The sequence below is a fragment of the Coregonus clupeaformis genome, chromosome 18, assembly GCF_020615455.1.
Source record: "Coregonus clupeaformis isolate EN_2021a chromosome 18, ASM2061545v1, whole genome shotgun sequence".
Lineage (NCBI taxonomy): Eukaryota > Metazoa > Chordata > Actinopteri > Salmoniformes > Salmonidae > Coregonus > Coregonus clupeaformis.
In genome coordinates this window covers 17,576,544-17,602,606 of record NC_059209.1, presented here as the reverse complement: position 1 = coordinate 17,602,606, position 26,063 = coordinate 17,576,544, and the positions used below count along the sequence as shown (strand labels likewise).

Genomic DNA, 26,063 nt, shown 5'->3' with positions numbered 1-26,063 from the left:
GTGGCTTGACGACTCATTGCGAGCTCACAGAACAGGGCTCCGGGCAGCCGAGCAATTGGAGGCAAACTAGACTCCCTGCAGACCTGGCATCTTTTCACTCCCTCCTCTCTACATTTTCTTTCTCTGTTTCTGCTGCTAAAGCCACTTTCTACCACTCTAAATTTCAAGCCTCTGCCTCTAACCCTAGGAAGCTCTTTGCCACCTTCTCCTCCCTGCTGAATCCTCCTCCTCCTCCCCCTCCCTCCTCCCTCTCTGTGGATGACTTCGTCAACCATTTTGAAAAGAAGGTTGACGACATCCGATCCTCATTTATTAAGTCAAATGACACCACTGGTCCCGCTCATACTGCCCTACCCTATGCTTTGACTTCTTTCTCCCCTCTCTCTCCAGATGAAATCTTGCGACTTGTGACGGCCGGCCGCCCAACAACCTGCCCGCTTGACCTATCCTCTCCTCTCTTCTCCAGACCATTTCCGGAGACCTTCTCCCTTACCTCACCTCGCTCATCAACTCTTCCTTGACCACTGGCTACGTCCCTTCCGTCTTCAAGAGAGCGAGAGTTGAACCCCATCTCAAAAAACCTACACTCGATCCCTCCAATGTCAACAACTACAGACCAGTATCCCTTCTTTCTTTTCTCTCCAAAACTCTTGAGCGTGCTGTCTTTAGCCAACTCTCTTGCTATCTCTCTCAGAATGACCTTCTTGATCCAAACCAGTCAGGTTTCAAGACTGGTCATTCAACTGAGACTGCTCTTCTCTGTGTCACGGAGGCTCTCCGCACTGCTAAAGCTAACTCTCTCTCCTCTGCTCTCATCCTTCTAGACCTATCTGCTGCCTTTGATACTGTGAACCATTAGATCCTCCTCTCCACCCTCTCCGAGTTGGGCATCTCCGGCGCGGCTCACTCTTGAATTGTGTCCTACCTCACAGGTCGATCCTACCAGGTGGCGTGGCGAGAATCTGTCTCCGCACCACGTGCTCTCACCACTGGTGTCCCCCAGGGCTCAGTTCTAGGCCCTCTCCTATTCTCTCTATACACCAAGTCACTTGGCTCTGTCATATCCTCACATGGTCTCTCCTATCATTGTTACGCAGACGACGCACAATTAATCTTCTCCTTTCCCCCTTCTGATAACCAGGTGGCGAATCGCATCTCTGCATGTCTGGCAGACATATCAGTGTGGATGACGGATCACCACCTCAAGCTGAACCTCGGCAAGACGGAGCTGCTCTTCCTCCCGGGGAAGGACTGCCCGCTCCATGATCTCGCCATCACGGTTGACAATTCCCTTGTGTCCTCCTCCCAGAGTGCAAAGAACCTTGGCGTGACCCTGGACAACACCCTGTCGTTCTCCGCTAACATCAAAGCGCTGACCCGATCCTGTAGGTTCATGCTCTATAACATTCGCAGAGTACGACCCTACCTTACACAGGAAGCGGCACAGGTCCTAATCCAGGCACTTGTCATCTCCCGTCTGGATTACTGCAACTTGCTGTTGGCTGGGCTCCCTGCCTGTGCCATTAAACCCCTACAACTCATCCAGAACGCTGCAGCCCGTATATATATATATTGTAAAGTGGTTGTCCCACTGGCTATCATAAGGTGAATGCACCAATTTGTAAGTCGCTCTGGATAAGAGTGTCTGCTAAATGACGAACATTTTAATGTAATGTAATGTAAAATGCAAATCAATTTATAACATTTTTGACATGCGTTTTTCTAGATTTTTTTGTTGTTATTCTGTCTCTCACTGTTCAAATAAACCTACCATTAAAATTATAGACTGATCATTTCTTTGTCAGTGGGCAAACGTACAAAATCAGCAGGGGATCAAATACTTTTTCCCTCACTGTATAGGCTACAGGCAAGGAACGGCCTGTCCCAGAATTCAGGAAGGACTCCAAGAGCCCATACAGAGGATAGATCATTTTCATTGTATACGTGCATTGACGTAGAAATTTTGACTTTTACATTTCAGTACCATGGACAGAGACACATGAAGCCATGTCTCTCCTAATCCTGTCGTCTGTCTCACTCTGTCTTTTGTTACTGGCTGCTGTTGCACCAATGAGCTAACTAACACACCCTCTCTGTTGCATGGGGTCATTTTAGATTTCAGCACCATGGATGCAAAAATATAGCCAAGACTCTTTTTTCCTATCATCGCTTGCAGTCTATGAAAGAGTCAGGAAGAGACTACTCCTTTCTTATACAAATTATTTTGTCACTGCTGCTCCAGTGCAGTAGCTAGCTAACCCACCCAGACAGGCGGGGCTCTCTCCGTTGCATGGAGTCATCATTCATCTCTGCTCCCTGAGGGGCTATTTTTAATCATTTAACGAGTGATTAATCAATACAGCAATCCGACTAGCAAAGCAAGGAGCAGCAGGCTGGGTGACACAACTGCACAGAATACTGACTGGCCTTCTATTTACACAGACTCAACAGTTTACAACCAACACCCTCCCAACAGGTCCATATGTCCAGCTAACTAAAGGTACACACATAAAGTTCCTAAATAATCACATAATAGTAGAGTCTAGGCTACTAATTAGACCATTCCTTGAAATGTTCTCCCCCCCCATGACAGAGGCTAAATACATGTGTCACAACATCAGCTGGTGACAGATAAACAGAGATTTTGACTTTGGCTTAACGAAGAGAGAGAATAGAGGCAACAGGAAACCCATAAACCCATGAGCATCACCTAAAACCTTCAGCCCCAATAGCAGCCATCAATTGAGGGGAGTTAACGTGGTTTTAACAGCAAACCCATCACAGCATTGAGGACAGTGGTCATTCAGAGCGTGGCAGCAAATACATTGAATGACTTAAAAACTGGGCAAACATCAGGAAAATCTGATCTGTTCTTATCAATGAGGGTAAACAGGACAACTGAAATTGTTGAAAGAATTGGCATTTCTTGTGAAAACTTGGCAACGGGGATAGAGAGAGTACAAATCTGGTGACAGACAGATCTAGATGGATTGCATCTATCATGCAGCCTCGTCCCCTCTGCCTCCACTCCTCCCTCCCTCTGCCTGCGTTGTAAACACGGTGTTATCCATTGCCAGGATTCCATCAGAGGAACTGGAAGAGTGCCCTCTTTTTACAGGTGTATCTGAGTCCCATGGAGCCCAGTGCTGTGCTGGGCTAGGGCCCTCTCTCCCGGTCCAAGCCGCTACCTGACCTTTCTCTATCTGGACTAGACTGGACTAGACTGCACTGGACCTCACAGGAGGGAAATCAGGGAAATATACATTTTAGACCCGTTTTTCACAAGTTGAGCATGTATTTTGTCCTCCAAGCCTCAATATGCCTCAATGAGGCTTGGCAGAGAAAAGCTACTCTAAAACAGTGCCTTGTCACCCTTGATTTCTTTAGAGCTAGCATTCACATCAGCCTAGTCTCCACATTAGGGAGAAGGGAGCAGGCAATAGCATGGTATCACATTACATCAGGCTGGAGGTACTGTACACAGAGGAAAACAATTGTGTTTATCTGAGAGAGCCAGGCCTGTAACCACAGCAAGGACTCTCTCTCTCTCTCTGCTGCACTGCCCTTTGATATGGCAAAAACAGCACTGTGCTACTGCTATTGCATTAGGGACCTTTTAATACTCTTTACTACATAGAAAACTGCTCATTCTTTTCTGCTCATAAGCCCACAGAGAAGGATATTTCTCACCAGGAGAGCAGACGATTGCCTTGATAAGTTACTTTCCTGAGGATGGCTCACCCCTCACAGTTCTGGGGGACTTCAACCTCCCTACGTCTACCTTTGACTCATTTCTCTCTGCCTCCTTCTTTCCACTCCTCTCCTCTTTTGACCTCACCCTCTCACCGCCCCCCCCTACTCACAAGGCAGGCAATACGCTTGACCTCATCTTAACTAGATGCTGTTCTTCTACTAATCTCACTGCAACTCCCCTCCATGTCTCCGACCACTACTTTGTATCCTTTTCTCTCTAGCTCTCCTCCAACACTACTCACTCTGCCCCTACTCAGATGGTAATGCGCCGTCGCAACCTTCGCTCTCTCTCTCCCGCTACTCTCTCCTCTTACATCCTATCATCTCTTCCCTCTGTTCAATCCTTCTCCCTCCAATCTCCTGATTCTGCCTCCTCAACCCTCCTCTCCTCCATTTCTGCATCTTTTGACTCTCTATGTCCCCTATCCTCCCGGCCGGCTCGGTCCTCCCCTCCAGCTCTGTGGCTTGATGACTCATTGCGAGCTCACAGAACAGGGCTCCGGGCAGCCAAGCGGAAATGGAGGAAAACTAGACTCCCTGCGGACCTGGCATCTTTTCACTCCCTCCTCTCTACATTTTCTTCATATGTTTCTGCTGCTAAGGCCACTTTCTACCACTCTAAATTCCAAGCATCTGCCTCTAACCCTAGGAAGCGCTTTGCCACCTTCTCCTCCCTGCTGAATCCTCCTCCCCCTCCCCCCTCCTCTCTCTCTGTGGATGACTTTGTCAACCATTTTGAAAAGAAGGTTGACGACATCCGATCCTCGTTCGTTAAGTTAAATGACACTGCTGGTCCTGCTCACACTGCCCTACCCTATGCTTTGACTTCTTTCTCCCCTCTCTCTCCAGATGAAATCTTGTGACTTGTGACGGCCGGCCGCCCAACAACCTGCCCGCTTGACCCTATCCCCTCCTCTCTTCTCCAGACCATCTCCGGTGACCTTCTCCCTTACCTCACCTCGCTGATCAACTCATCCTTGACCGCTGGCTATGTCCCTTCCGTCTTCAAGAGAGCGAGAGTTGCACCCCTTCTCAAAAAACCAACACTCGATCCCTCTGATGTCAACAACTACAGACAAGTATCCCTTCTTTCTTTTCTCTCCAAAACTCTTGAGCATGCCGTCTTTAGCCAACTCTCTTGCTATCTCTCTCAGAATTACCTTCTTGATCCAAACCAGTCAGGTTTCAAGACTGGTCATTCAACTGAGACTGCTCTTCTCTGTGTCACGGAGGCTCTCCGCACTGCTAAAGCTAACTCTCTCTCCTCTGCTCTTGTCCTTCTAGACCTGTCTGCTGCCTTTGATACTGTGAACCATCAAATCCTCCTCTCCACCCTCTCCGAGCTGGGCATCTCCGGCGCGGCTCACTCTTGGATTGCATCCTACTGACCGGTCGCTCCTACCAAGTGGTGTGGCGAGAAGCTGTCTCCGCACCACGTGCTCTCACCACTGGTGTCCCCCAGGGCTCAGTTCTAGGCCCTCTCCTATTCTCGCTATACACCAAGTCACTTGGCTCTGTCATATCCTCACATGGCCTCTCCTATCATTGCTACGCAGATGACACACAACTAATCTTCTCCTTTTCCCCTTCTGATAACCAGGTGGCAAATCGCATCTCTGCATGTCTGGCAGACATATCAGTATGGATGACGGATAACCACCTCAAGCTGAACCTTGGCAAGACGGAGCTGCTCTTCCTCCCGGGGAAGGACTGCCCGTTCCATGATCTCGCCATCACGGTTGACAACTCCGTTGTGTCCTCCTCCCAGAGTGCGAAGAGCCTTGGCGTGATCCTGGACCACACCCTGTCGTTCTCCGCTAACATCAAGGCGGTGACCCGATCCTGTAGGTTCATGCTCTACAACATTCGGAGAGTACGACCCTGCCTTACACAGGAAGCGGCACAGGTCCTAATCCAGGCACTTGTCATCTCCCGTCTGGATTACTGCAACTCACTGTTGGCTGGGCTCCCTGCCTGTGCCATTAAACCCCTACAACTCATCCAGAATGCCGCAGCCCGTCTGGTGTTCAACCTTCCCAAGTTCTCTCACGTCACCCCCGCTCCTCTGCACACTCCACTGGCTTCCAGTTGAAGCTCGCATCTGCTACAAGACCATGGTGCTTGCCTACGGAGCTGTGAGGGGAACGGCACCTCCGTACCTTCAGGCTCTGATCAGTCCCTACACCCAAACGAGGGCATTGTGTTCATCCACCTCTGGCCTGCTGGCTCCCCTACCTCTGCGGAAGCACAGTTCCCGCTCAGCCCAGTCAAAACTGTTCGCTGCTCTGGCACCCCAATGGTGGAACAAGCTCCCTCACGACGCCAGGACAGCAGAGTCACTCACCACCTTCCGGAGACATTTAAAACCCCACCTTTAAGGAATACCTGGGATAGGATAAAGTAATCCTTCTACCCCCCCCTTACCCCACCCCACCCCCCAAAATAAAAAAAACTTTGTAAAGTGGTTATCCCACTGGCTATAAGGTGAATGCACCAATTTGTAAGTCGCTCTGGATAAGAGCGTCTGCTAAATTACGTAAATGTAAATGATTGATGGGCTTAGTAGGGAGAGAAAGGAACACGAAGAAGGTACTTGAGTGTCAGTTTAGTAGTCTTGTGTAGGCTTCTTAGGCTATTTGTGATGTTTCTATCTATTGTAAATATGTTAGATTTGTGTATGCTAGATTTCATTACAAAGCATGAATGGATATAAAATGATCATAAATATTTATGATAATTCTATATCCATTCCTGCTTTTTTAATGAAATCTCACGTTGGTTAGTATCACACTTTGCTGTGGGGTCATGGATGCTGTAGGCACGGTTATTTGAGCCATCTGATTGGCCAGCGCGGTAGGCGCACTTAATTTAGCCACAGTTCTCCTCGTTTGTCCCTTCAGACAAATTAAATGGTTCAAAATGGGAACACTTTGCCTACCCGGCACCTGACACAGGGCTTCTGAATCAAGTGCACCTACCGCCAACAGCGCAAGACAAAAAAATAAAATACGTGCGCAAGCCTTTATTGTTGGCGTTTCTACAGAAATGTTTGGTGATCGACTAGGAATGCCTTGAAGATCAACCGGTCGATCTACCGCCAGCACTAAGATTTACCATTGCATTAGGTTTGATTAAATATAGTCCCTAGATTTTCAAAAAAAAAGAAAAGCTGCACACTCTAATACAGTGGTCACCTAGCACTATAGATCCGGGGATGTGTCAGAAATATTTGTGCTATTTTCTCAGCAGGAATGATGAGTGCAAAAGCTGCCGTTGGCGCGAAAGGGCTGGGTTTTGATGAATAAATAAGTTGTAGGTGTGTTGAGGCTTGACCCCTCAATGGCCAATCAGAACATGCCCCATGGCTAAATATGTGTTTGCTTCAAGTTGTGTATTTACAGTCTTTTATGTCATCAACTCCAATTCCAATGTTAGTCCGTTATAGCCTAGTTTGTTAAATAGCCTACAGAAACGAAATAACAAAATGTAGGCCTATCCCATCTTTGCTAAATATGTTGAACATGTTTGTGGTCCACATTGTTCTAAGTAATTGCATGGCTTCAATATGGAAATATATACAGTGCATTCGGAAAGTATTCAGACCCCTTGACTTTTTCCACATTTTGTTACGTTACAGCCTTATTCTAAAATTGATTAAATTGTTTTTTTCCCTTATCAATCTACGCACAATACCCCCTTAATTACAAAGCTGGAGAGAGAGGGGAGAAAGAGGTCAAGGCGTACGGTAGTTCTGTGTGAGAGGGACCAGTGGACTCAATAGGCTAAGTGAATGAGGAGCGGATGTCGTCAACCTTCTTTTCAAAGTGGTTGACAAAGTCGTCCTCAGAGAGGGAGAAGGGAGGGGGTGGAGAATTGAGGAGGGAGGAGAAGGTGGAAGAGTTTTCTAGGGTTAGTATGCAGAATCTAGAAATGTAGAGTGATAGAAAGTGGCTTTAGCAGCGGATAGGAAGAGAAGGTAGAGAGGAGGGTGGAAGGATGATAGGTCCTCCGGAAGTTTCGTTTTCCTCAATTTTCGCTCAGCTGCCTGCAGCCCTGTTCTGTAAGCTTGCAATGAGTCACTCAGCCACGGAGCAGGAGGGGAAGGCTGAGCCGAGCCGGCCGAGAGGAAAGGGTACAGTGCGAGTCATAGGATGCAGAAAGGGAGGAGAGTTGGGTTGAAGAGGCAGAATCAGGAGACAGGAGGGAGAAGGATTTAGCAGAAGGGAGAGATGATAGGATAGAAGAGGAGAGAGTAGTAGGAGAGAGAGAGTGAAGATTGTGACGGCGCATGACCATCTGGGTAAGGGCTGAGTGGCTAGGGTTGGAGGAAAGGGAGTCAGAAAAGGAAGCAAAGTAGTGATCAGAGACTTGAGATTAGTAGGCGAGCAGCCTCTAGTAAAGATGAGGTCAAGCGTATTGCCTGCCTTGTGAGTGGGGACTGGGAACAGGGTGAGGTCAAAAGATGCAAGGAGGGGAAAGAGAGAGTTAAATGAATAGAAGGCAGACGTTGGGCGGTTGGTCACCAAGTACCATGAGTGGTGAGCCATCGTCAGGAAATGAGCTTATCAAGGTGTCAAGCTCATTGAGGAACTCTCTAAGGGCACCTGGTGGGCAATAGATGACAACAGTGTTAAGCTTGTGTGGACAAGTGACAGTGACATCATGGAATTCAAATGAGGAGATGGACAGGTGAGAGAGGGAGAAAATAGAAAATCTTCAGTTAGGAGAAATGAGAAGCCCTGTGCCACCAATACGATGACCAGATGCTCTCGGACTATGAGAGAAAACATAGTCAAATGAAGAGAGAGCAGTTGGAGTAGCAGTGTTCTCTGGGTTGATCCATGTCTCCGTCAGGACCAAAAAGTCAAGCGACTGAAGGGCAGTATAAGCTGAGATGAAATTGGTGTTCTTGACCGCAGAGCAGCAATTCCAAACACTGCCAGAGATCAGGAATTCCACATGGGTTGTGCGTGCAGGGTACACTAAATTAGAAGGGTGCAACCAAGGGGTCAGGAGCATCTGTAAAGCCTACAGGGAGAGGAGCGAACTGGGATAGAAAACACACACATAGTTGCCAAAGCTACAAAAGAGCAAAATGAGATCATCTGAAAATAACAAGTTAAGAGATACTGAAGTGAGAGAGTGGTGCAGAGACTTCCTCTCTTTCCTTTCTCGAACAACTCCGCAGAACCGTGTTAGTTTTGCGATGAGACCGCTGCTGAAAACAGGGAAGACTGATGTACTAATACTAATTGCTGATTGCCTAGGAGAGGAGAAACCACTCCCCCTCCAATACAGCCACTGATTACCAAAACAACAACAGTCACAAACTGCCCTACCCCTTAATACTGGTTGATGTGTCAACAATTATTTGCAAGTTAATAGCAGTCAGCAGTTCACACACCAGCACTTAAAGTAGATGGCCCTAGCTACAGATAAAGATAACAATTATACTTATCACTCCTGGAGATATCAGGAGTCCTGTAGCTATAGAATTAAGCACTATTCACTATTGATAAGGCCTAAAAAGACAGTGAATATAATTCTAATCAAATTCTAATCAAAAATGTCTAAATATACAGTTGAAGTCGGAAGTTTATATACACCTTAGCCAAATACATTTAAACTCAGTTTTTCACAATTCCTGACATTTAATCCAAGTAAAAATTCCCTGTCTTAGGTCAGTTAGGATCACCACTTTATTTTAAGAATATGAAATGTGAGAATAATAGTAGAGAATGATTTATTTCAGCTTTTATTTCATTCATCACATTCCCAGTGGGTCAGAAGTTTACATACACTCAATTAGTATTTGTTAGCGTTGCCTTTAAATTGTTTAATTTGGGTCAAACGTTTCGGGTAGCCTTCCACAATAAGTTGAGTGAATTTTGGCCCATTCCTCCTGACAGAGCTGGTGTAACTGACTCAGGTTTGTAGGCCTCCTTGCTCGCACACGCTTTTTCAGTTCTGCCCACACATTTTCTATAGGATTGAGGTCAGGGCTTTGTGATGGCCACTCCAATACCTTGACTTTGTTGTCCTTAAGCCATTTTGGAACAACTTTGGAAGTATGCTTGGGGTCATTGTCCATTTGGAAGACCCATTTGCGACCAAGCCTTTAACTTCCTGACTGATGTCTTGAGATGTTGCTTCAATATATCCACATAATTTTCCTTCCTCATGATGCCATCTATTTTGTGAAGTGCACCAGTCCCTCCTGCAGCAAAGCACCCCCACAGCATGATGCTGCCACCCCCATGCTTCACAGTTGGGATGGTGCTCTTCAGCTTGCAAGCTACCCCCTTTTTCCTCCAAACATAACGATGGTCATTATGGCCAAACAGTTCTATTTTTGTTTCATCAGACCAGAGGACATTTCTCCAAAAAAGTACGATCTTTGTCCCCATGTGCAGTTGCAAACCGTAGTCTGGCTTTTTTATGGCGGTTTTGGAGCAGTGGCTTCTTCCTTGCTGAGCGGCTTTTCAGGTTATGTCGATATAGGACTTGTTTTACTGTGGATATAGATACAAGGTAGGTCTTGAAATACATCCACAGGTACACCTCCAATTTACTCAAATTATGTCAATTAGCCTATCAGAAGCTTCTAAAGCCATGACATCATTTTCAGGAATTTTCCAAACTGTTTAAAGGCACAGTCAACTTAGTGTATGTAAACTTCTGACCCACTAGAATTGTGATACAGTGAATTATAAGTGAAATAATCTGTCTGTAAACAATTGTTGGAAAAATTACTTGTGTCATGCACAAAGTAGATGTCCTAACCGACTTGCCAAAACTATAGTTTGTTAACAAGAAATGTGTGGAGTGGTTGAAAAACTAGTTTTAATGACTCCAACCTAAGTGTATGTAAACTTCCAACTTCAACTGTAGCTACATGTACCGTAATTGCTCCCGTGGGCATTTAATATTAAAGCAATGTAGACTATGGAGGGTTTTAGGCTCATCCAAACTTTTCACCGGAGCGGGACAAAGATCCAATGTAAAGAGAAATGGGGGATGTCCACTCACCGTTATACTGCTCCCAAATGTAATATTTTATAAACATCAAGGAACCTCCTTACAGATCTCATTCGCACTTCTACAGATATAGCAGACGGCTCCTAAATTGCATTGCATGTGAGCCATGGACGTTCTCACAAAGCCAAAGAATGGTCAATCATTCTTATAAGTTTGGTTTGTAATCAAAACAAAAAACAAGCGATCAGTTTCTTTTTTTTACAACAACAATATTTCAAAATAGGATGGGGTCAGAATCATGATATCATAAATCGTATCTCTCATTCCATGAGCATGAGGCAATGTGTGCACACGTAGGACTAAATGTCTTTACGTATAACATTCACAAATCTATACAAAATACTAGGCTCCTGTCAAGACAATTTTATATTTGCCTGCGAGACACATTCTCAGTAAGCAAGATACACTATATATACAACAGTATGTGGACACCACTTCAAATTCGTGGTTTTGGCTATTTCAGCCACACCCGTTGCTGACAGGTGTATAAAATCGAGCACACAGCCATGCAATCTTCATCGACAAACATTGGCAGTAGAATTACCATACTGAAGAGCTCAGTGACTTTCAACGTGGCACCGTCATAGGATGCCACCTTTCCAACTAGTCAGTTCGTCAAATGTCTGGCCTGCTAGAGCTGCTCCGTTCAACTGTAAGTGCTGTTATTGTGAAGTGGAAACGTCTAGGAGCAACAATGGCTCAGCCTTGAAGTGGTAGGCCACACAAGCTCACAGAACAGGACCGCCGAGTGCTGAAGTGCGTAGCACATAAAAATCATCTGTCCTCGGTTGCAACACTCACTACCAAGTTCCAAACTGCCTCTGGATGCAACGTCAGCACAATAACTGTTAGTCGGGAGCTTTGTGAAATGGGTTTCCATGGCCGAGCGGCCGCAGACAAGCCTAATATCACCATGCACAATGCCAAGCATCGGCCGGAGTGGTGTAAAGCTCGCCGCCATTGGACTCTGGAGCAGTGAAAACGCGTTCTCTGGAGTGATGAATCACGCTTCACCACCTGGCAGTCTGACAGACAAATCTGGGTTTGGAGGATTCCAGGAGAACGTTACCTGCCCCAATGCATAGCGTCAACTGTCAAGTTTGTTGGAGGAGGAATAATGGTCTGGGGCTGTTTTTCATGGTTAGCGCTAGGCCCCTTAGTTCCAGTGAAGGGAAATCTTAATGCTACAGCATACAATGACATTTTAGACGATTCTGTGCTTTCAACTTTGTGGCAACAGTTTGGGGAAGGCCCTTTTCTGTTTCAGCATGACAATGCCCCCGTGCACAAAGCGAGGTCCATACAGAAATGGTTTGTCAAGATCGGTGTGGAAGAACTTGACTGGCCTGCACAGAGCCCTGACCTCAACCCCATTGAACACCATTGGGATGAATTGGAATACCGACTGCAAGCCAGGCTTAATCGCCTAACATCAGTGCCCGTCCTCACTAATGCTCTTGTGGCTGAATGGAAGCAAATCCCCGCAGCAAAGTTCCAACATCTAGTGGAAAGCCTTCCCAGAAGAGTGGAGGCTGTTAGAGCAGCAAAGGGGGGACCAACTCCATATTAATGCCCATGACTTTGGAATGAGATGTTCGACATGCAGGTGTCCACATACTTTTGGTCATGTAGTGTCAATCCGCTGTTGATATGGCATTATAGGATGACTGAATAGTTTGTAGAAGCGCATCTTTGGTATCAGATGAGGGGCGCTCTTTGAAAATGGTGATGTATAGCCTACTTGAACAAGTAATAATAATAATAATATGCTATTTAGCAGACGCTTTTTATCCAAAGCGACTTACAGTCATGCGTGCATAAATGTTTGTGTATGGGTGGTCCCGGGGATCGAACCCACTACCTTGGCGATACAAGCGCCGTGCTCTACCAGCTGAGCTACAGAGGACCACGTGAAATGAAGTATGCCGGTATGTGAATTGTGAATCATAAAAAAGCATGAGGCCAAAAACCTCCAAAATATTTAAAGGCAGACTCAGCAGAACGTTTAAAACCCATTTATGGATAGGCTACTCGGCTAATGCATGGCCAGGATCAATAGACGCACCTATGTGAAGCTGCTTAACCAGCCTTCATTGAGAGGAGGGTAGGCTATGCTTGGTTTTTAATCCAATTAAATGAAATGGGGGGAATGCAATAGGTTTTTCTCTGTTTCTAAATAGGCTATGAGGTTCACCGGCACAAAAGGCACATTTCTCGTTCCATGGGGACCGTGCGTCACAACTGGATAGGCTGCGCTTCCGCTCTCAAAATCCATGCCATTACCAACTGCATTACCGCTAAGACCAGCTTTTGGTCGGTCTAAATATCCCTATATGACGCTGACCGAAATTAGCATATTGAAGCACATTTTTAAGGACACACCTCAAATATTTCCATCCTTCCCACCTCAGCGCAAGCGAGTTGATGTTAGACAGGTACATTTCCAACCTTGGCACAAGGGTTAGAAAATAGCAGAGCGCCAGCTTTTACAAGTCGAAATTGCCAACAAGCGTGTTTGACACTAGCAGCACTTTAACGAACGCCAGCCGAAAACAATACCCCTAGTAGTCTACCATACGAATATGTTAGCGTCTATGTTAGCAGTATACATCCATATGATTAGGCCCCATTGGGATTGCATATTAGAAACAACAATACTGAAAGAAAGATGACATCAGAAAGATAGAACCATAGAGATACAATATAATACTATTTAGTTCTATGGATCGAACATCCAATCTGAGTGCGCTCTCCCATGCCATCTGAGTGTCCTATCTGCTGGGCTGTCTGAGACTGAGACATAAAGTGCAGTAGAAGCAGTTATCGGGGCTGATGGATGACGAGGCTGATGAGGTGAACACAGGTTCCTAACACGGACAGACAGACAGGAAATGAGATGTGCCAACGACAGCTGTTTCTCCGACCCTAACACCTCAATCAGAAACAGCAGTCTTCATATTTGAGCAGACCTCCTGAACCGAAGGCCACATTACCAGGCTGTCAGTTAGACCAGGCAGAGACAGAGCAACCATGATGAATAGGATGATCTTAGCCTGTCCTCCCATGCTCAAAGGCTAATTCTGGATTAATAGACACTGATTTAATGGCATTATTAATCATGCTAATTGTGACACTGTCTAATGCTGACGGGGAAAAGGTGGAGAATATGCCCCACAATATTGTAGGCAGAGTTGTTAATCTGTACTATTAGGGAGTGAACCAAGCAGTGTAGAATATTGAGAACTGCTACTGAATCAACAAAGAGTGGATCAACTTCAGTAGTTATCACTTCTATTGAATTGGAGTAACAGCTGACAGAGGAATGTGATATCTCATCAACCATCATGAACTCTGACAGTCTGTCCCTCTCAGCATTCTGAGCATGCCTCTTCTCCTCCCTCCATTTCAGGGAGAGAGAGCTGAAGAGCTGGGGAGCTGGAGAGCACCCTCCACAGCTGGTAGACTCCTACCTCTGCCAGCGTTGGTGCAGCAGCAGCATGGCTCCGTGTTGGCCAGCGCCAGGGAAGAGAGAGGCGTAGCAGAGTAAAGTGGCGGGCGCCAGAAGACTGGCATATGCTGCTCCCCATCAGGCGTGGCAGCAGTGGGCATGGAGCAGAGTGGGCATGAAGCTTGGAATGAGATGCCACAGGTGGCCATCCTGGCTGTTTCTGAAAGAGCCTCATTCATATAGAACACAGGCTGCATGGATGTGCATGCTTTAACATGGAGACTACTGTATTTACACACCATGCTCCTTTCAGTTAATGATAATTTACTGTCAACTATTGGGGCTCAGCAAGTGTTGCTTAAAACTGCTGTAGAAAATCCTGCTAAGAGCAAAATGCTGAGAGAGGTGTATAAATGAATACATTCTAAAAACACCCACAAAAAGTCTCATTGCAAAATCGTAGACTGTCACTAGGGCTGTGGCGGTCACGAAATTCCGTCAGCCGGTGATTGTCAAGCTAATAACTGTCGGTCTTACGGTAATTGACCGTTAATTAACATAAACACGTTTAGCATCTCCTGGCTTCCACACATAGCCTACAAGCCACTGATGCAGACCTTTGGAACATCTACATTTTAAAAATAATAATAAATCCATGTAATATAGCCTACACCTTCACAATAATCCATTATTTATTTTTTGACATGTCTAAAGAAACATGATATGAAGAAAATGTAGTCTATTTTAGAAGAACAGAATATCATACTCAGAGTTGTCCTTATGTTAGGTCCTGATCTGGCTATGCCATATGGCTGTGGGCTACACTAGTTCATTTAGCAGAAAGGATTTGGTTAGAATTCTGTGGCATTATTTTATATAATTTTATAGTAAGAAGAATACAACTGAACAAAGCTGAATTAAATAGAAAGGATATTTTGCGCAGGCTGTATACACTTCCTCAGTCTCATTCACAATTTGGCAAGCACTTGATAATGCCTCGAATTTCCAGGCGGCATCCCCTTTGCGTGGCCGTAATGCACCCTAAAAAAATCCATACCTTTTGCGGCCAGTGGCCGTTGTTCCCTTCTCCCTGAGCACCTCTCACTCACATGGCTCTCCATCATGTGATCGTGTCTTTCTCACAGGCTACAAGTAAAGACAGACAATTCGGAGACGCAACTGCGCATGTCCTTATCCAATTCCGAGTTGCATATTGAAGATATTGGAAGAACTGTCCACATTTACTTTTCGTCAGCCAACAAGATGAGTAGGCCTAACAAACAGCAAAATCACTAGCGTATGTCAATACTATCCCCCATAGTACAGTTGACCTATTCTATTCTGTGCGAGAAATAAATATTCCAATGCTTTTATTATAAAGGTGCATTTTAAATGGTGAAAATTATCTTCTCCAAACTTGAAACTCACGCGCTGCTTATGTATGCCAGTTAGGCTCTACACCCCTTGTAAAGCTGATTAACGTGTTTAATTTTAAGAAGTTCTTTGGCCACTTTAGTTGTGATAAAAACAGTATCAAAACATATAGGCCTATGGGCTAGGCTACATGAGGTGTGCGACTATGATTAGAAAAAGTCGGGAAAAAAAGGCATTGTTTCTTGCCTTATGCTGGGCATCATTCACAAGTGATAATATATAATTCACAAGTGATAGGCTAATATTGTCATCCATCACACTATTCTTGATTTAATCTTGTCTTTACATATACTAAGTAATATATGTGTGAAATTTGTTTTGATTTAGAATGGACCATTATCATGCAACTGTCTCGAAACAGGGGCAGGGGAAAAAATACATGTCATCTACATTTTACATTTTAGTCATTTATCAGACGCTCTTATCCAGAACGACTTACAGTTAGTGAGTGCATACATTTTTTCATACTGGCCCCCCGTGGGAAATGAACCCACAACCCTGGCGTTGCAAGCGCCATGCTCTACCAACTGAGCTACACAGGGCCTATGCACTTAAATAGTGAATGGAGGACGCTTTTCCCGTGGTTCATTTTCATGCCAGCCAGGTAGGCTATACTCCTGTTGTAAAGATAAGCAATGTGCTTAATATTAGGAAAGTTGAGAGAAAAAATATAGTAGGCCTAGCCTATAGAAAGCAAGTGGGGACAGCAGACTGGGATAGGGAGAGATTGAATATGTCCGTAAACACTCCAGCCAGCTGGTCTGCGCATGCTCGGAGGACGCGACTAGGGATGCCGTCTGGACCGGCAGTCTTGCGATGGTTAACACGCTTAAATATCTTACTCACGTCGGCCACGAAGAACGAGAGCCTACATACTGGCCCCCCGTGGGAATCGAACCCACAACCCTGGCGTTGCAAACGCCATGCTCTACCAACTGAGTTACATCCCTGCCGGCCATTCCCTCCCCTACCCTGGACGACGCTGGGCCAATTGTGCACCGCCCCATGGGTCTCCCGGTCACGGCCGGCTACGATTAGAGCCTGGATTTGAACCAGGATCTCTAGTGGCACAGCTAGCACTGCGATGCAGTGCAGAGAGACTGAAAAACAGCTTCTATCTCAAGGCCATCAGACTGTTAAATAGCCATCACTAGCCGGCTTCCACCAGGCTACTCAACCCTGCACCTTAGAGGCTTCTGCTCTACATCCATAGACATGGAATCACTGGCCACTTTAATAATGGAACACTAGTCACTTTAATCATGTTTACATACTGCTTTACTCATCTCATATGTATATACTGTATTATATCTACTGTATTTAGTCAATGACACCACGACATTGCTCGTCCTAATATTTATATATTTCTTTATTCCATTCTTTTAAATTTAGATTTGTGTATTGTTGTGAATTGTTAGATACTACTGCACAAGCATTTAGCTACACCCGTAATAACATCTGCTAAATATGTGTATGTGACCAATACATTTGATATTCAGAAAGAGTCCCAACTGGAAATCTAGGGACAACAAAAAAGCTATTGAGTAATCCGATCCCAATCCGAGGACAGGCCTAGTATAAAATCACTGCTCCACATTTTGTGGAGAATAAGCACACTGTCTTCCCACTAGAGCTATTAAATATTTCATGTTGTTACACAATCATTTCCTTTTTCATGATCGAATTGTGACTGTTATGCAAATGTCACAGGCTGTGATTTGTTGGAGACCTTGAGTCTGTCTGTAACATGAATCAGCGCCGTGACTCATCCTTCCCTATCCAGCAGGCTCCTAGTGTACTGGAGTCTCTGTCTCTGTCTAATGATGTATCCAGGGTGCACTGGGAACTGGGACTGTACCACAACCCATGGACACCACAACCAGTCACGATCAAATCTTATCTCACAACAGTCATTTGTCACAACAGATGACACAACACATAGTAATTCTTCGCTCCAATTGTTTCCACTGAATAAATGCATGAAATCATTTTCTTTGAGATGCATTGTATTGCCATAGTGAATAACATGTTAAAGTGATCCATTTTTTACATTTTACATTTGAGTCATTTAGCAGACGCTCTTATCCAGAGCGACTTACAATTAGTGCATTCATCTTAAGATAGCTGGGTAAGACAACAGCATATCACAGTCGTGGCAAGTACATTTTCACTCAATAAAGTAGTTCTCAGCCAATTCAGGGCTAGCAGGAACATTTTCATTTTTGGGGGGTACAGAGATCCCTTCTCACACTTGAGTCTGAAAATCAGCATTTTGTGTCAGTGCGATATCATAGGCACATTTTATGTATAGGGTGAACTCACGTTATAGAGGATGTCCACCCATCCCTCCATGGTGATGCACTGGAAGACGGTGAGAATAGCAAAGAGGATGTTGTCGAAGTTGGTGATGCCGTAGTTGGGGCCGATCCAGTATTCCTGACACACGGTGCCATTCTCACAGGTCCTCGCTGGAGCCTCCATACCACAGGGGAACTCTGCTGCCTGCTCACCTGAGACACACACACACACACACACACACAGGTACACACACACACACAGGTACACACACAGATGAATGTACATTACATTACATTTACATTTAAGTCATTTAGCAGACACTCTTATCCAGAGTAGTGACTGCATACATTCCGTCTTGTAGTAGATGTCTTAACAGGGCCATTTCTGATACCATATCCAAGACTATGTGGCCAAACTCCTTTCCCTGAGAGGGGACTTCTTCAATCAAGCAATAAATCAATCAATCAATGAATCAATCCTGTGACCTATTTATGATGGACTTCTTAACCTTAGCGAAAATACAAAATCAAAATCACATGTTTATGCAACTTCTCCAAATGCTGGTTATTAGCTACATGCCTTTTATTGGGTCATGGCTAGAATGTAACGTCCTTTTGCTAAGGGGCAGCAGCACAGCAAGCACGCAAACATAGACAAACATGCACGCATACTGACATGCATACATGTAAAGGAAGTGGTTCATTGAAATACACTAGCGTGATGAGACCTAAAAACGTGTCTTAGCTCCCAGAACTATAGGCTACCTCAGCACATACATCATTTATATCAACTCTATATTTGCAAGTTATTGCAGTTACACAAAACACGGGTGACTAAGATTTCATAGCGATGTACATTGTGCATACCTGTATCAGTCCTGAAGCAGGTCCGGTGGAACTTGCCCATGTAAAAGTCCAGGCCAATGATGGCGAACATGAGGATAGCGAAGAAGAGCAGCATACCGATCTGCAGCAGAGGCACCATCGCTTTCATGATGGACTTCAGAACCACCTGAAGACCTGAGATAGGGCAGGTTTTCACTTTACTCCCTCCCATGTTATAGCATTAACATTGGTCATGGGAGAGACCCCAAATTGCTCTTTACATTTCTTTATTGAACATTTCCTGTTATCAGAATTACATATGATGACATCAACAAAAATGTAATAATGCTTGGATGACAAACTTCAACATAAACATATCCAAACAGAACATTGTTGTTGTTTTTTCCAGTGATTCCAGAGTCATTGTACTTACTAGGGATTCCAGACACCAGTTTCAATGGCCTCAGGACCCGTACTGCCCTCAGAGTTCTCAGGTCAAAGTCTGCTCCCACTGTAGCCAGCATCCTGTTCACAATCAAACAACATGTCACGATCGTCAAACACAGTGGACCAATGCGCAGCGTGATGAGTGAACATACTTTTAATTTGATTCACCACAAGAAACAAAACAACAAAACGATACGTGAAGTCCTAGGTAACAGAACCAAACCAGACACGGAACAAGATCCCACCATATCTGGACCAAGCAGCGTGTCCAGGAGCCAACGCCAGAGGTGAATCTAATGGATATCCACCTCGACTGGGTCAAGCAGCGTGTCCAGGAGCCAACGCCAGAGAGGACTCTAATGGATGTCAACCTCGACTGGGTCAAGCCGCGTGAGGAGGAGAGAGGTTGGACTTGGGAGCAGAGGCTGGAGAGTCTGGCGAGAGCCATGGAGGCCATAGCCACGGGGGAGAGACGAACCCAATACATTTTTAGGGGGGGGGCTCACACCGTGGACGACGGGACTGCTGGAGGCAGATAAGGGGCGAGTTAGTGGACGAGGAGAGAAGGCCACCGGGTTACGGGAGCCATTGGCGAGTAGAGGGAAGGAAAATGTAGAGGCACGGCGAGAGGTACTGAGGTGTGTTGCCAGTCCGGTCCGGCCCGTTCCTGATCCCCGGGTAAGGCCAGTGGTGTGTGTTCCCAGTGCGGTCCGGCCTGTTCCTGTCCCTCGCACCAAGCCTGTGATGCGCGTCGCCAGCCCGGTCCGGCCTGTTCCTGCCTCTCGCACCAAGCCTACGGTGCGCGTCGCCAGCCCGGCCCGGCCTGTTCCTGCTCCCCGCACCAAGCCAATGGTGCGCGTCGCCAGCCCGGCCCGGCCTGTTCCTGCTCCCCGCACCAAGCCAATGGTGCGCGTCGCCAGCCCGGTCCGGCCTGTTCCTGCTCCCGCACCAAGCCAATGGTGCGCGTCGCCAGCCCGGCCCGGGCTGTTCCTGCTCCCCCGCACCAAGCCAATGGTGCGCGTTGCCAGCCCGGCCCGGCCTGTTCCTGCTCCCCGCACCAAGCCAGGGGTGCGCGTCGTCAGCCTGGTCCGGCCCGTTCCTGCTCCCCGCACCAAGCCTGTGGTGCGCTTCGTCAGCCCGGTTCGGCCCGTCCCTGCTCCCCGCACCAAGCCTGTGGTGCACGTCGTCAGCCCGGTCCGGCCCGTTCCTGCTCCCCGCACCAAGCCTGTAGTGCGCGTCGTCAGTCCGGCACAGCCCGTGCCTGGGTCACCGGTGCCTGGTCAGGTACCGGTCAGCTGCTCCACATCGGAGCCTAAGCAATCCGCTCCACCGATGTCCAGTCCAGCTCCAGCCAGCGGGGCCAGACCGGACAAGGGGCGCTACGGGGGAATTGTTGGAGGGTGGTGGTCAAGCCCGGAGCCGGAACCGCCTCCGAGGAGGAATGCCCACCCGGCCCTCCCCTGTTCGGTTTATGTTTGGCGCGGTCGCAGTCCACGCCTTTGGGGGGGGGGTACTGTCACGCCCTGGCTCTGGGACTCTGTTATGTTGAGCCAGGGTGTGTAGTTTCATTGTGTTGGTGTTCTAGGGTCTTTATCTAGCTCATGTGTTTCTGTGTTGGCCAGGGTGGTTCTCAATCAGAGGCAACGAGTGTCAGCTGTTGCTTGTTGTCTCTGATTGGGAACCATACTTAGGCAGCCTGTTTTCCACAGTGTTTTATGGGATCTTGTTCCGTGTATGGTTTGTGTCTGTTACCTAGGACTTCACGTATCGTTTTGTTGTTTTGTTTCGTGTGGTGAATCAAATTAAAAGTATGTTCACTCATCACGCTGCGCATTGGTCCACTTCTGTGTTCGACGATCGTGACACAACAACAGACCAGGAGATGAACAATCAGACTGACAATACTACAATCTTACAACCATCCATCATAAACACACAACATATCATTGACATTATGAACGATTGAGGAAATTCAAGAGCTTCAATAGCTAATTCTTTCCCATCTCCAAACATTGCATTCCTGAAAATAATGAGGAATTATTAGTTCCATTATCAAGCATTTCATGTGAGTGTACAATTTCTCCAGCATTCATGAAGGACTTGCATGTGATATAAATCTAAATGTCTCTGAAAATGAGGTCCTATGTATTGTATTACCTAAAACTACAGGGGTTGTCATGCGCTGTGTGTCTGACACTCGTGTGTTAATTGAGTATCGGCAGGGCTGGTTTAGAATATATAACTACAGCATCTTAAGCATCTACTGGGACAGCGAGACAGTGTGGAGAATATTGAATGATTTCACATGGACGATGATATGCAGAGGGGGCACTGACACAGACAGAGAGAGTGAATAGCAGCTCAGTACAACTGACTCATTCAGATTTCAGAAGAACTCTTAATCTGTGTGGTGCTCCTCTCCCTTGTGGCCAGTTTCAGGCTGAGCCGGTGACAAGCAGCAGCATTTCCTCATTCTCCTTGGCGTCTGCATAATCAAGACCTAACCCCCATCGTTAGTGGATCTGACTGCACTTTCACAGTCTCACGGAGGAGAGGAGTAGGAAGAGGGGAGAGAGGAGGAGGGGAGAGAGGAGAGCTGAAAGAGGCTGGAGGAGAGCGAAAGGGTGGAGTGGAGAGAGGTAGGAGGGGAGGGAGGAGGAGAAAAGGAGGAGGGGAGAGAGGATGGGGATACGCATTAGCTTCACAGCCTGTCCAATCACCCCAGAGCATCTTCCTCTTGCAGAATGCTATTGTGTAAATGGAACTGGCCTGTGGAGAGCAGCTCCAGCTCCAATAGTCTGTTCCAGGGGGACAGACAGACAGGCCAGATCAGCATCATGTTACTGTGGCTGACGAGTGTTATTGTACACCCACTATCTAACCCACTGGCTGGGCAGAGGCACAGACTGGTGTCCTGGGAGGTGCTGCACTGAAATGAGTGGTATAATCTCTGCACAGAGAGCAGAAGAGAGAGAGAGAGAGAGAGAGAGAGAGAGAGAGAGAGAGAGAGAGAGAGAGAGAGAGAGAGAGAGAGAGAGAGAGAGAGAGAGAGAGAGAGAGAGAGAGAGAGAGAGAGAGAGAGAGAGAGAGAGAGAGAGAGAGAGAGAGAGAGAGAGAGAGAGAGAGAGAGAGAGAGAGGAAAACAGAAAGCATAAGAGGAGACAGAGTGTTGGTGTAGCTGCTAGTGAATCCAATTTCTAATTGCAAAAGACAGGTTTGAGGATTACCTAAAAGGATTACCTAAATCACACTGTTTCTAGAATAATACAGTCATGTATTCTTCATATGAACCAGAATAATATACATTGCTTTGTGATTACAGTAAAATGTATGCCACTTTAGTAATCTACTGTACACCACAAAGATTTGATATCCCCAGAATATAGGCTAACATAAGGAAAGTAGAAGGAGAGTCTCTGCAGGGTGAGGCAGCCTATAATTGTTGTGGTTCATTCCATTAAAACTGATATTCCCTTTCCTTTCTACTGGATCTTAATTAATCACAGCCTACTGATACACTCCCAGCTGGGATTACCTTCATTACCAAGGAAAGAATGAGGAAATGAAGTGAATCAAATTTTCCACACATCAACTAGTGCGTATCTGACTCTAAGTAATATACAGTACAGTGGGAGAGGGCTATCATTTCCTGCTTATGGCCTTTCCCAGTGAGATAACCTCATCTCCCATCATGATCTATGTTTGTTCCAGACTGCAGCTGGCATCCTGAAATATACATAACTTACTGTATCCTCAGTGAAATGAGCACTCTGCTTCTCTCTCTCCCTGCCTGCCTCCCTCCCTGCCTCTCTGCTTGCCTGCCTCCCTGCCTGCCATTGTTTATCCCTACAGAAAAGAGAGAAAGCCTCAGGCCCTCATACATACTCCTGACTGAACCAGTCTCAACGCGCTGCATACAAATACAGATCAGAGGTCCCTGATGGCCTCGTTTTCAGGGCTTATATTTTAGCTTTACAATATATTCCTTTAACATTACCAAAACAGGTTTGAGATACAAAATGATGAAAATTAAAAACCAAATGTAATTCAGTTACACAGAGGAGATATTGGCAACCCAATTATCTGAGTTACGATTAGTTTTTTCAAACTCCTTGAACGAAATGATGGGAAAGCTAACCATGGACTGGACTGGCTGGAGTTCAACACCAACCCAACCAGGACCTGTCTGAATCTGATATCAGGCTCAAGCTGTGTCACTGCTTCAGCCACCAGAAAGGAAAGAGCAGGTGTGCGTGTGTTTCCCATCTCCAAAGTGGCCAGCATTGATCAAATGAGGAGGCCTACATTGGGCTGCTCCCAGGGGGCTTTATTTAGGCTGGTCAGAGACTTTCTCTGCCATCTCTCTATCCCACATAGCCCTGCCAGCAGACAGAGCAGATAGAGGGGTCACGGGAGGGCACTGAACAAACAGGCATATACTGTAGGGCTATACTTAAGGGACTAGGGCCAGGACAACATTAACATGTTACCCCAACATTGTAGAGTAAGGGAGACTATAAAATGCTAGTCGCTTAAGTATACACTGAGTGTACAAAACATTAAGGACACCTGATTTGTCCATGACATAGACTGACCAGGTGAATCCACGTGAATGATATGTTCACTTATTGATGTCACTTGTTAAATCCACTACAATCAGTGTAGATGATGGGTAGGAGACAGGTTAAAGAAGGATTTTTAAGCCTTGAGACAATTGAGACATGGATTGTGTATGTGTGCCATTCAGAGGGTGAATGGGCAAGACAAAATATTGAAGTGCCTTTGAACAGGGTATGGAAGTAGGTGTGTCAAGAACTGCAATGCTGCTGGGGTTTTCACGCTCAACAGTTTACCGTGTGTATCAAGAATGGTCCACCACCAAAAGGACATCCAGCCAACTTGACACAACTGTGGGAAACATTGGATTCAACATGGGCCAGCATCCTTGTACACACAGTGTAGGCCTACACTAAGCTGCTGTAAGAGGTATACTGTGTCAGATGTCTTTCTTCAGTACGAATATAGAGGCTACATTGTTAGTCAACTTACTTTCCATTCAATTAACTCCATTGACAGTAGCTAAGCAGGTTTCTAAATGAATGGTCGTACACCAAAATACAGAAAATATAAATATAAAATGTACATAATAATGTCATGGTTGTTTTCCTCTCAGATGCAATACATAAATGAACATGTGATGTAACTATTTCCAGGTGGCAATGGCATGTATGTGACTAACCATGCCTGTGTCCTGAGATTTCATCTCTACAGCACTGATAATGCATCCATCCAAGTATTGTATACCATATCTTTGCATCATTGCTGTTCCTATAGTGCCTCTGCTCTTTGAGAGTAAATTAGTTTGTTGTTGTTTTCAAATCACACCTAAGCGTTGTGTTTGTGAAGGGATTGTGGCGCTCTGTGAAACATGCGGCATTAGCTTGTCCATCCTCACCAAACAACATCTGGCCAATGCAGGAAAAAAGCCCCATCTCCATCCCAGCAGAGGCATGCACCAGAAGATTAGTTACTTAATGGACCTTCAGATATTGGAGAAACACCATCCTCTCTGTTTTCAATAGCAGAGCTAGCATCTGTTAGGACTGTTACTATGCATACTGTATGACCATCTACACTAAAGAAACTACCAACACTTTTATCTGTGTTATTATTGTATGGTTGTTTTTGTTCTGTATTCTTTCCAAATAATCATTTGGCAAATTAATGCAAGTAAACAAACAAAGTGTAGAACATAACATCACACAGTGACTGTAGCTGACAAGCCTGAATAATGGAATTAATCATTTTGAAAATTGCTAGATAATTCTTTAGGGGACATGGAAGCACACTGCAATGTAGCAAAGGCATTTATCATATCCTGTGCCTGGGGGAGCTGTATAATGCATTTTGCTCCTCGCATACATAAACTCAACTGACATGAAAGAGTCTAAAAGTCAAACACATTAGCTTGATTATCAATTAGTCAACCATGTTTGTTTACAGCACCTCCCAGGAAAATACTGGGAAGAGAATCTAATTATGCTGCTCCAAGGGCAGGGAAATATAGTAGACAACTAACTCAGTCACAAGCTCCGTCTGGAGTGACACATCCATGTGGAGTGTGAGTGATACAGCATGCCAAGATCATCATCATCATCATCATCATCATCATCATCATCATCTTCTTCTTCTTCTTCTTCTTCTTCTTCTTCTTCTTCTTCTTCTTCTTCTTCTTCTTCTTCTTCTTCTTCTTCTTCTTCTTCTTCTTCTTCTTCTTCTTCTTCTTCTTCTTCTTCTTCTTCTTCTACTACTACTACTACTACTAATAATAATAATAATAATTTATTACATTTGTAAAGCACTTTTCATTATACAAGAATAATATCAAAGTGCATAAAATGTAATACAAAAATTGTTTTAAAAAACAAAACAAATATATATATAACTAAGTAACACGCTCCACTGTAACACATCCATGTGGAGTATAAGTGATACAGCATGCCAGGGTTGCAGTATAATACATAACAGGGGGGATATTTCTACTCACATATTCTACTAAGTCACAAGCCCAGGTGTAATATAACCATGCATGTTGGGTGTGAGTGATGCAGGATGCCAGGGGTGCAGTATTTTTCAGAACATGGAGAATTCTGAGCCAGGCTTTATTGGTAATACTTCTCTGCTCACATGTTCTCTGGTTCTAACTCACTGACAAGCAAGTAGCAGCCTATGAGACATGCCCTGTCTATCTGTCTGTCTGCCTACCTGCCTGCCTGTCTGTCTGTCTGGCTGACTGTACAGTATGGGATGTGATCTCTTAT

The 26,063-nt window shown here is 45.6% G+C and overlaps 1 protein-coding gene across 1 annotated transcript in view; it reads right to left on the bottom strand.

The window, feature by feature from the left end:
• The window catches only part of LOC121550210 (voltage-dependent N-type calcium channel subunit alpha-1B), a 137,388-nt gene that overhangs the window by 86,892 nt on the left and 24,433 nt on the right, over nucleotides 1–26,063 (bottom strand). The window contains exons 4-6 of the mRNA XM_041862359.2: nucleotides 19,229–19,320; nucleotides 18,838–18,990; nucleotides 17,996–18,183 (exon numbers count right to left, since the gene is read on the bottom strand). Of these exons, the coding sequence (XP_041718293.2) occupies nucleotides 17,996–18,183; nucleotides 18,838–18,990; nucleotides 19,229–19,320 (433 nt within the window). The remainder of the gene's footprint in view (nucleotides 1–17,995; nucleotides 18,184–18,837; nucleotides 18,991–19,228; nucleotides 19,321–26,063) is intronic.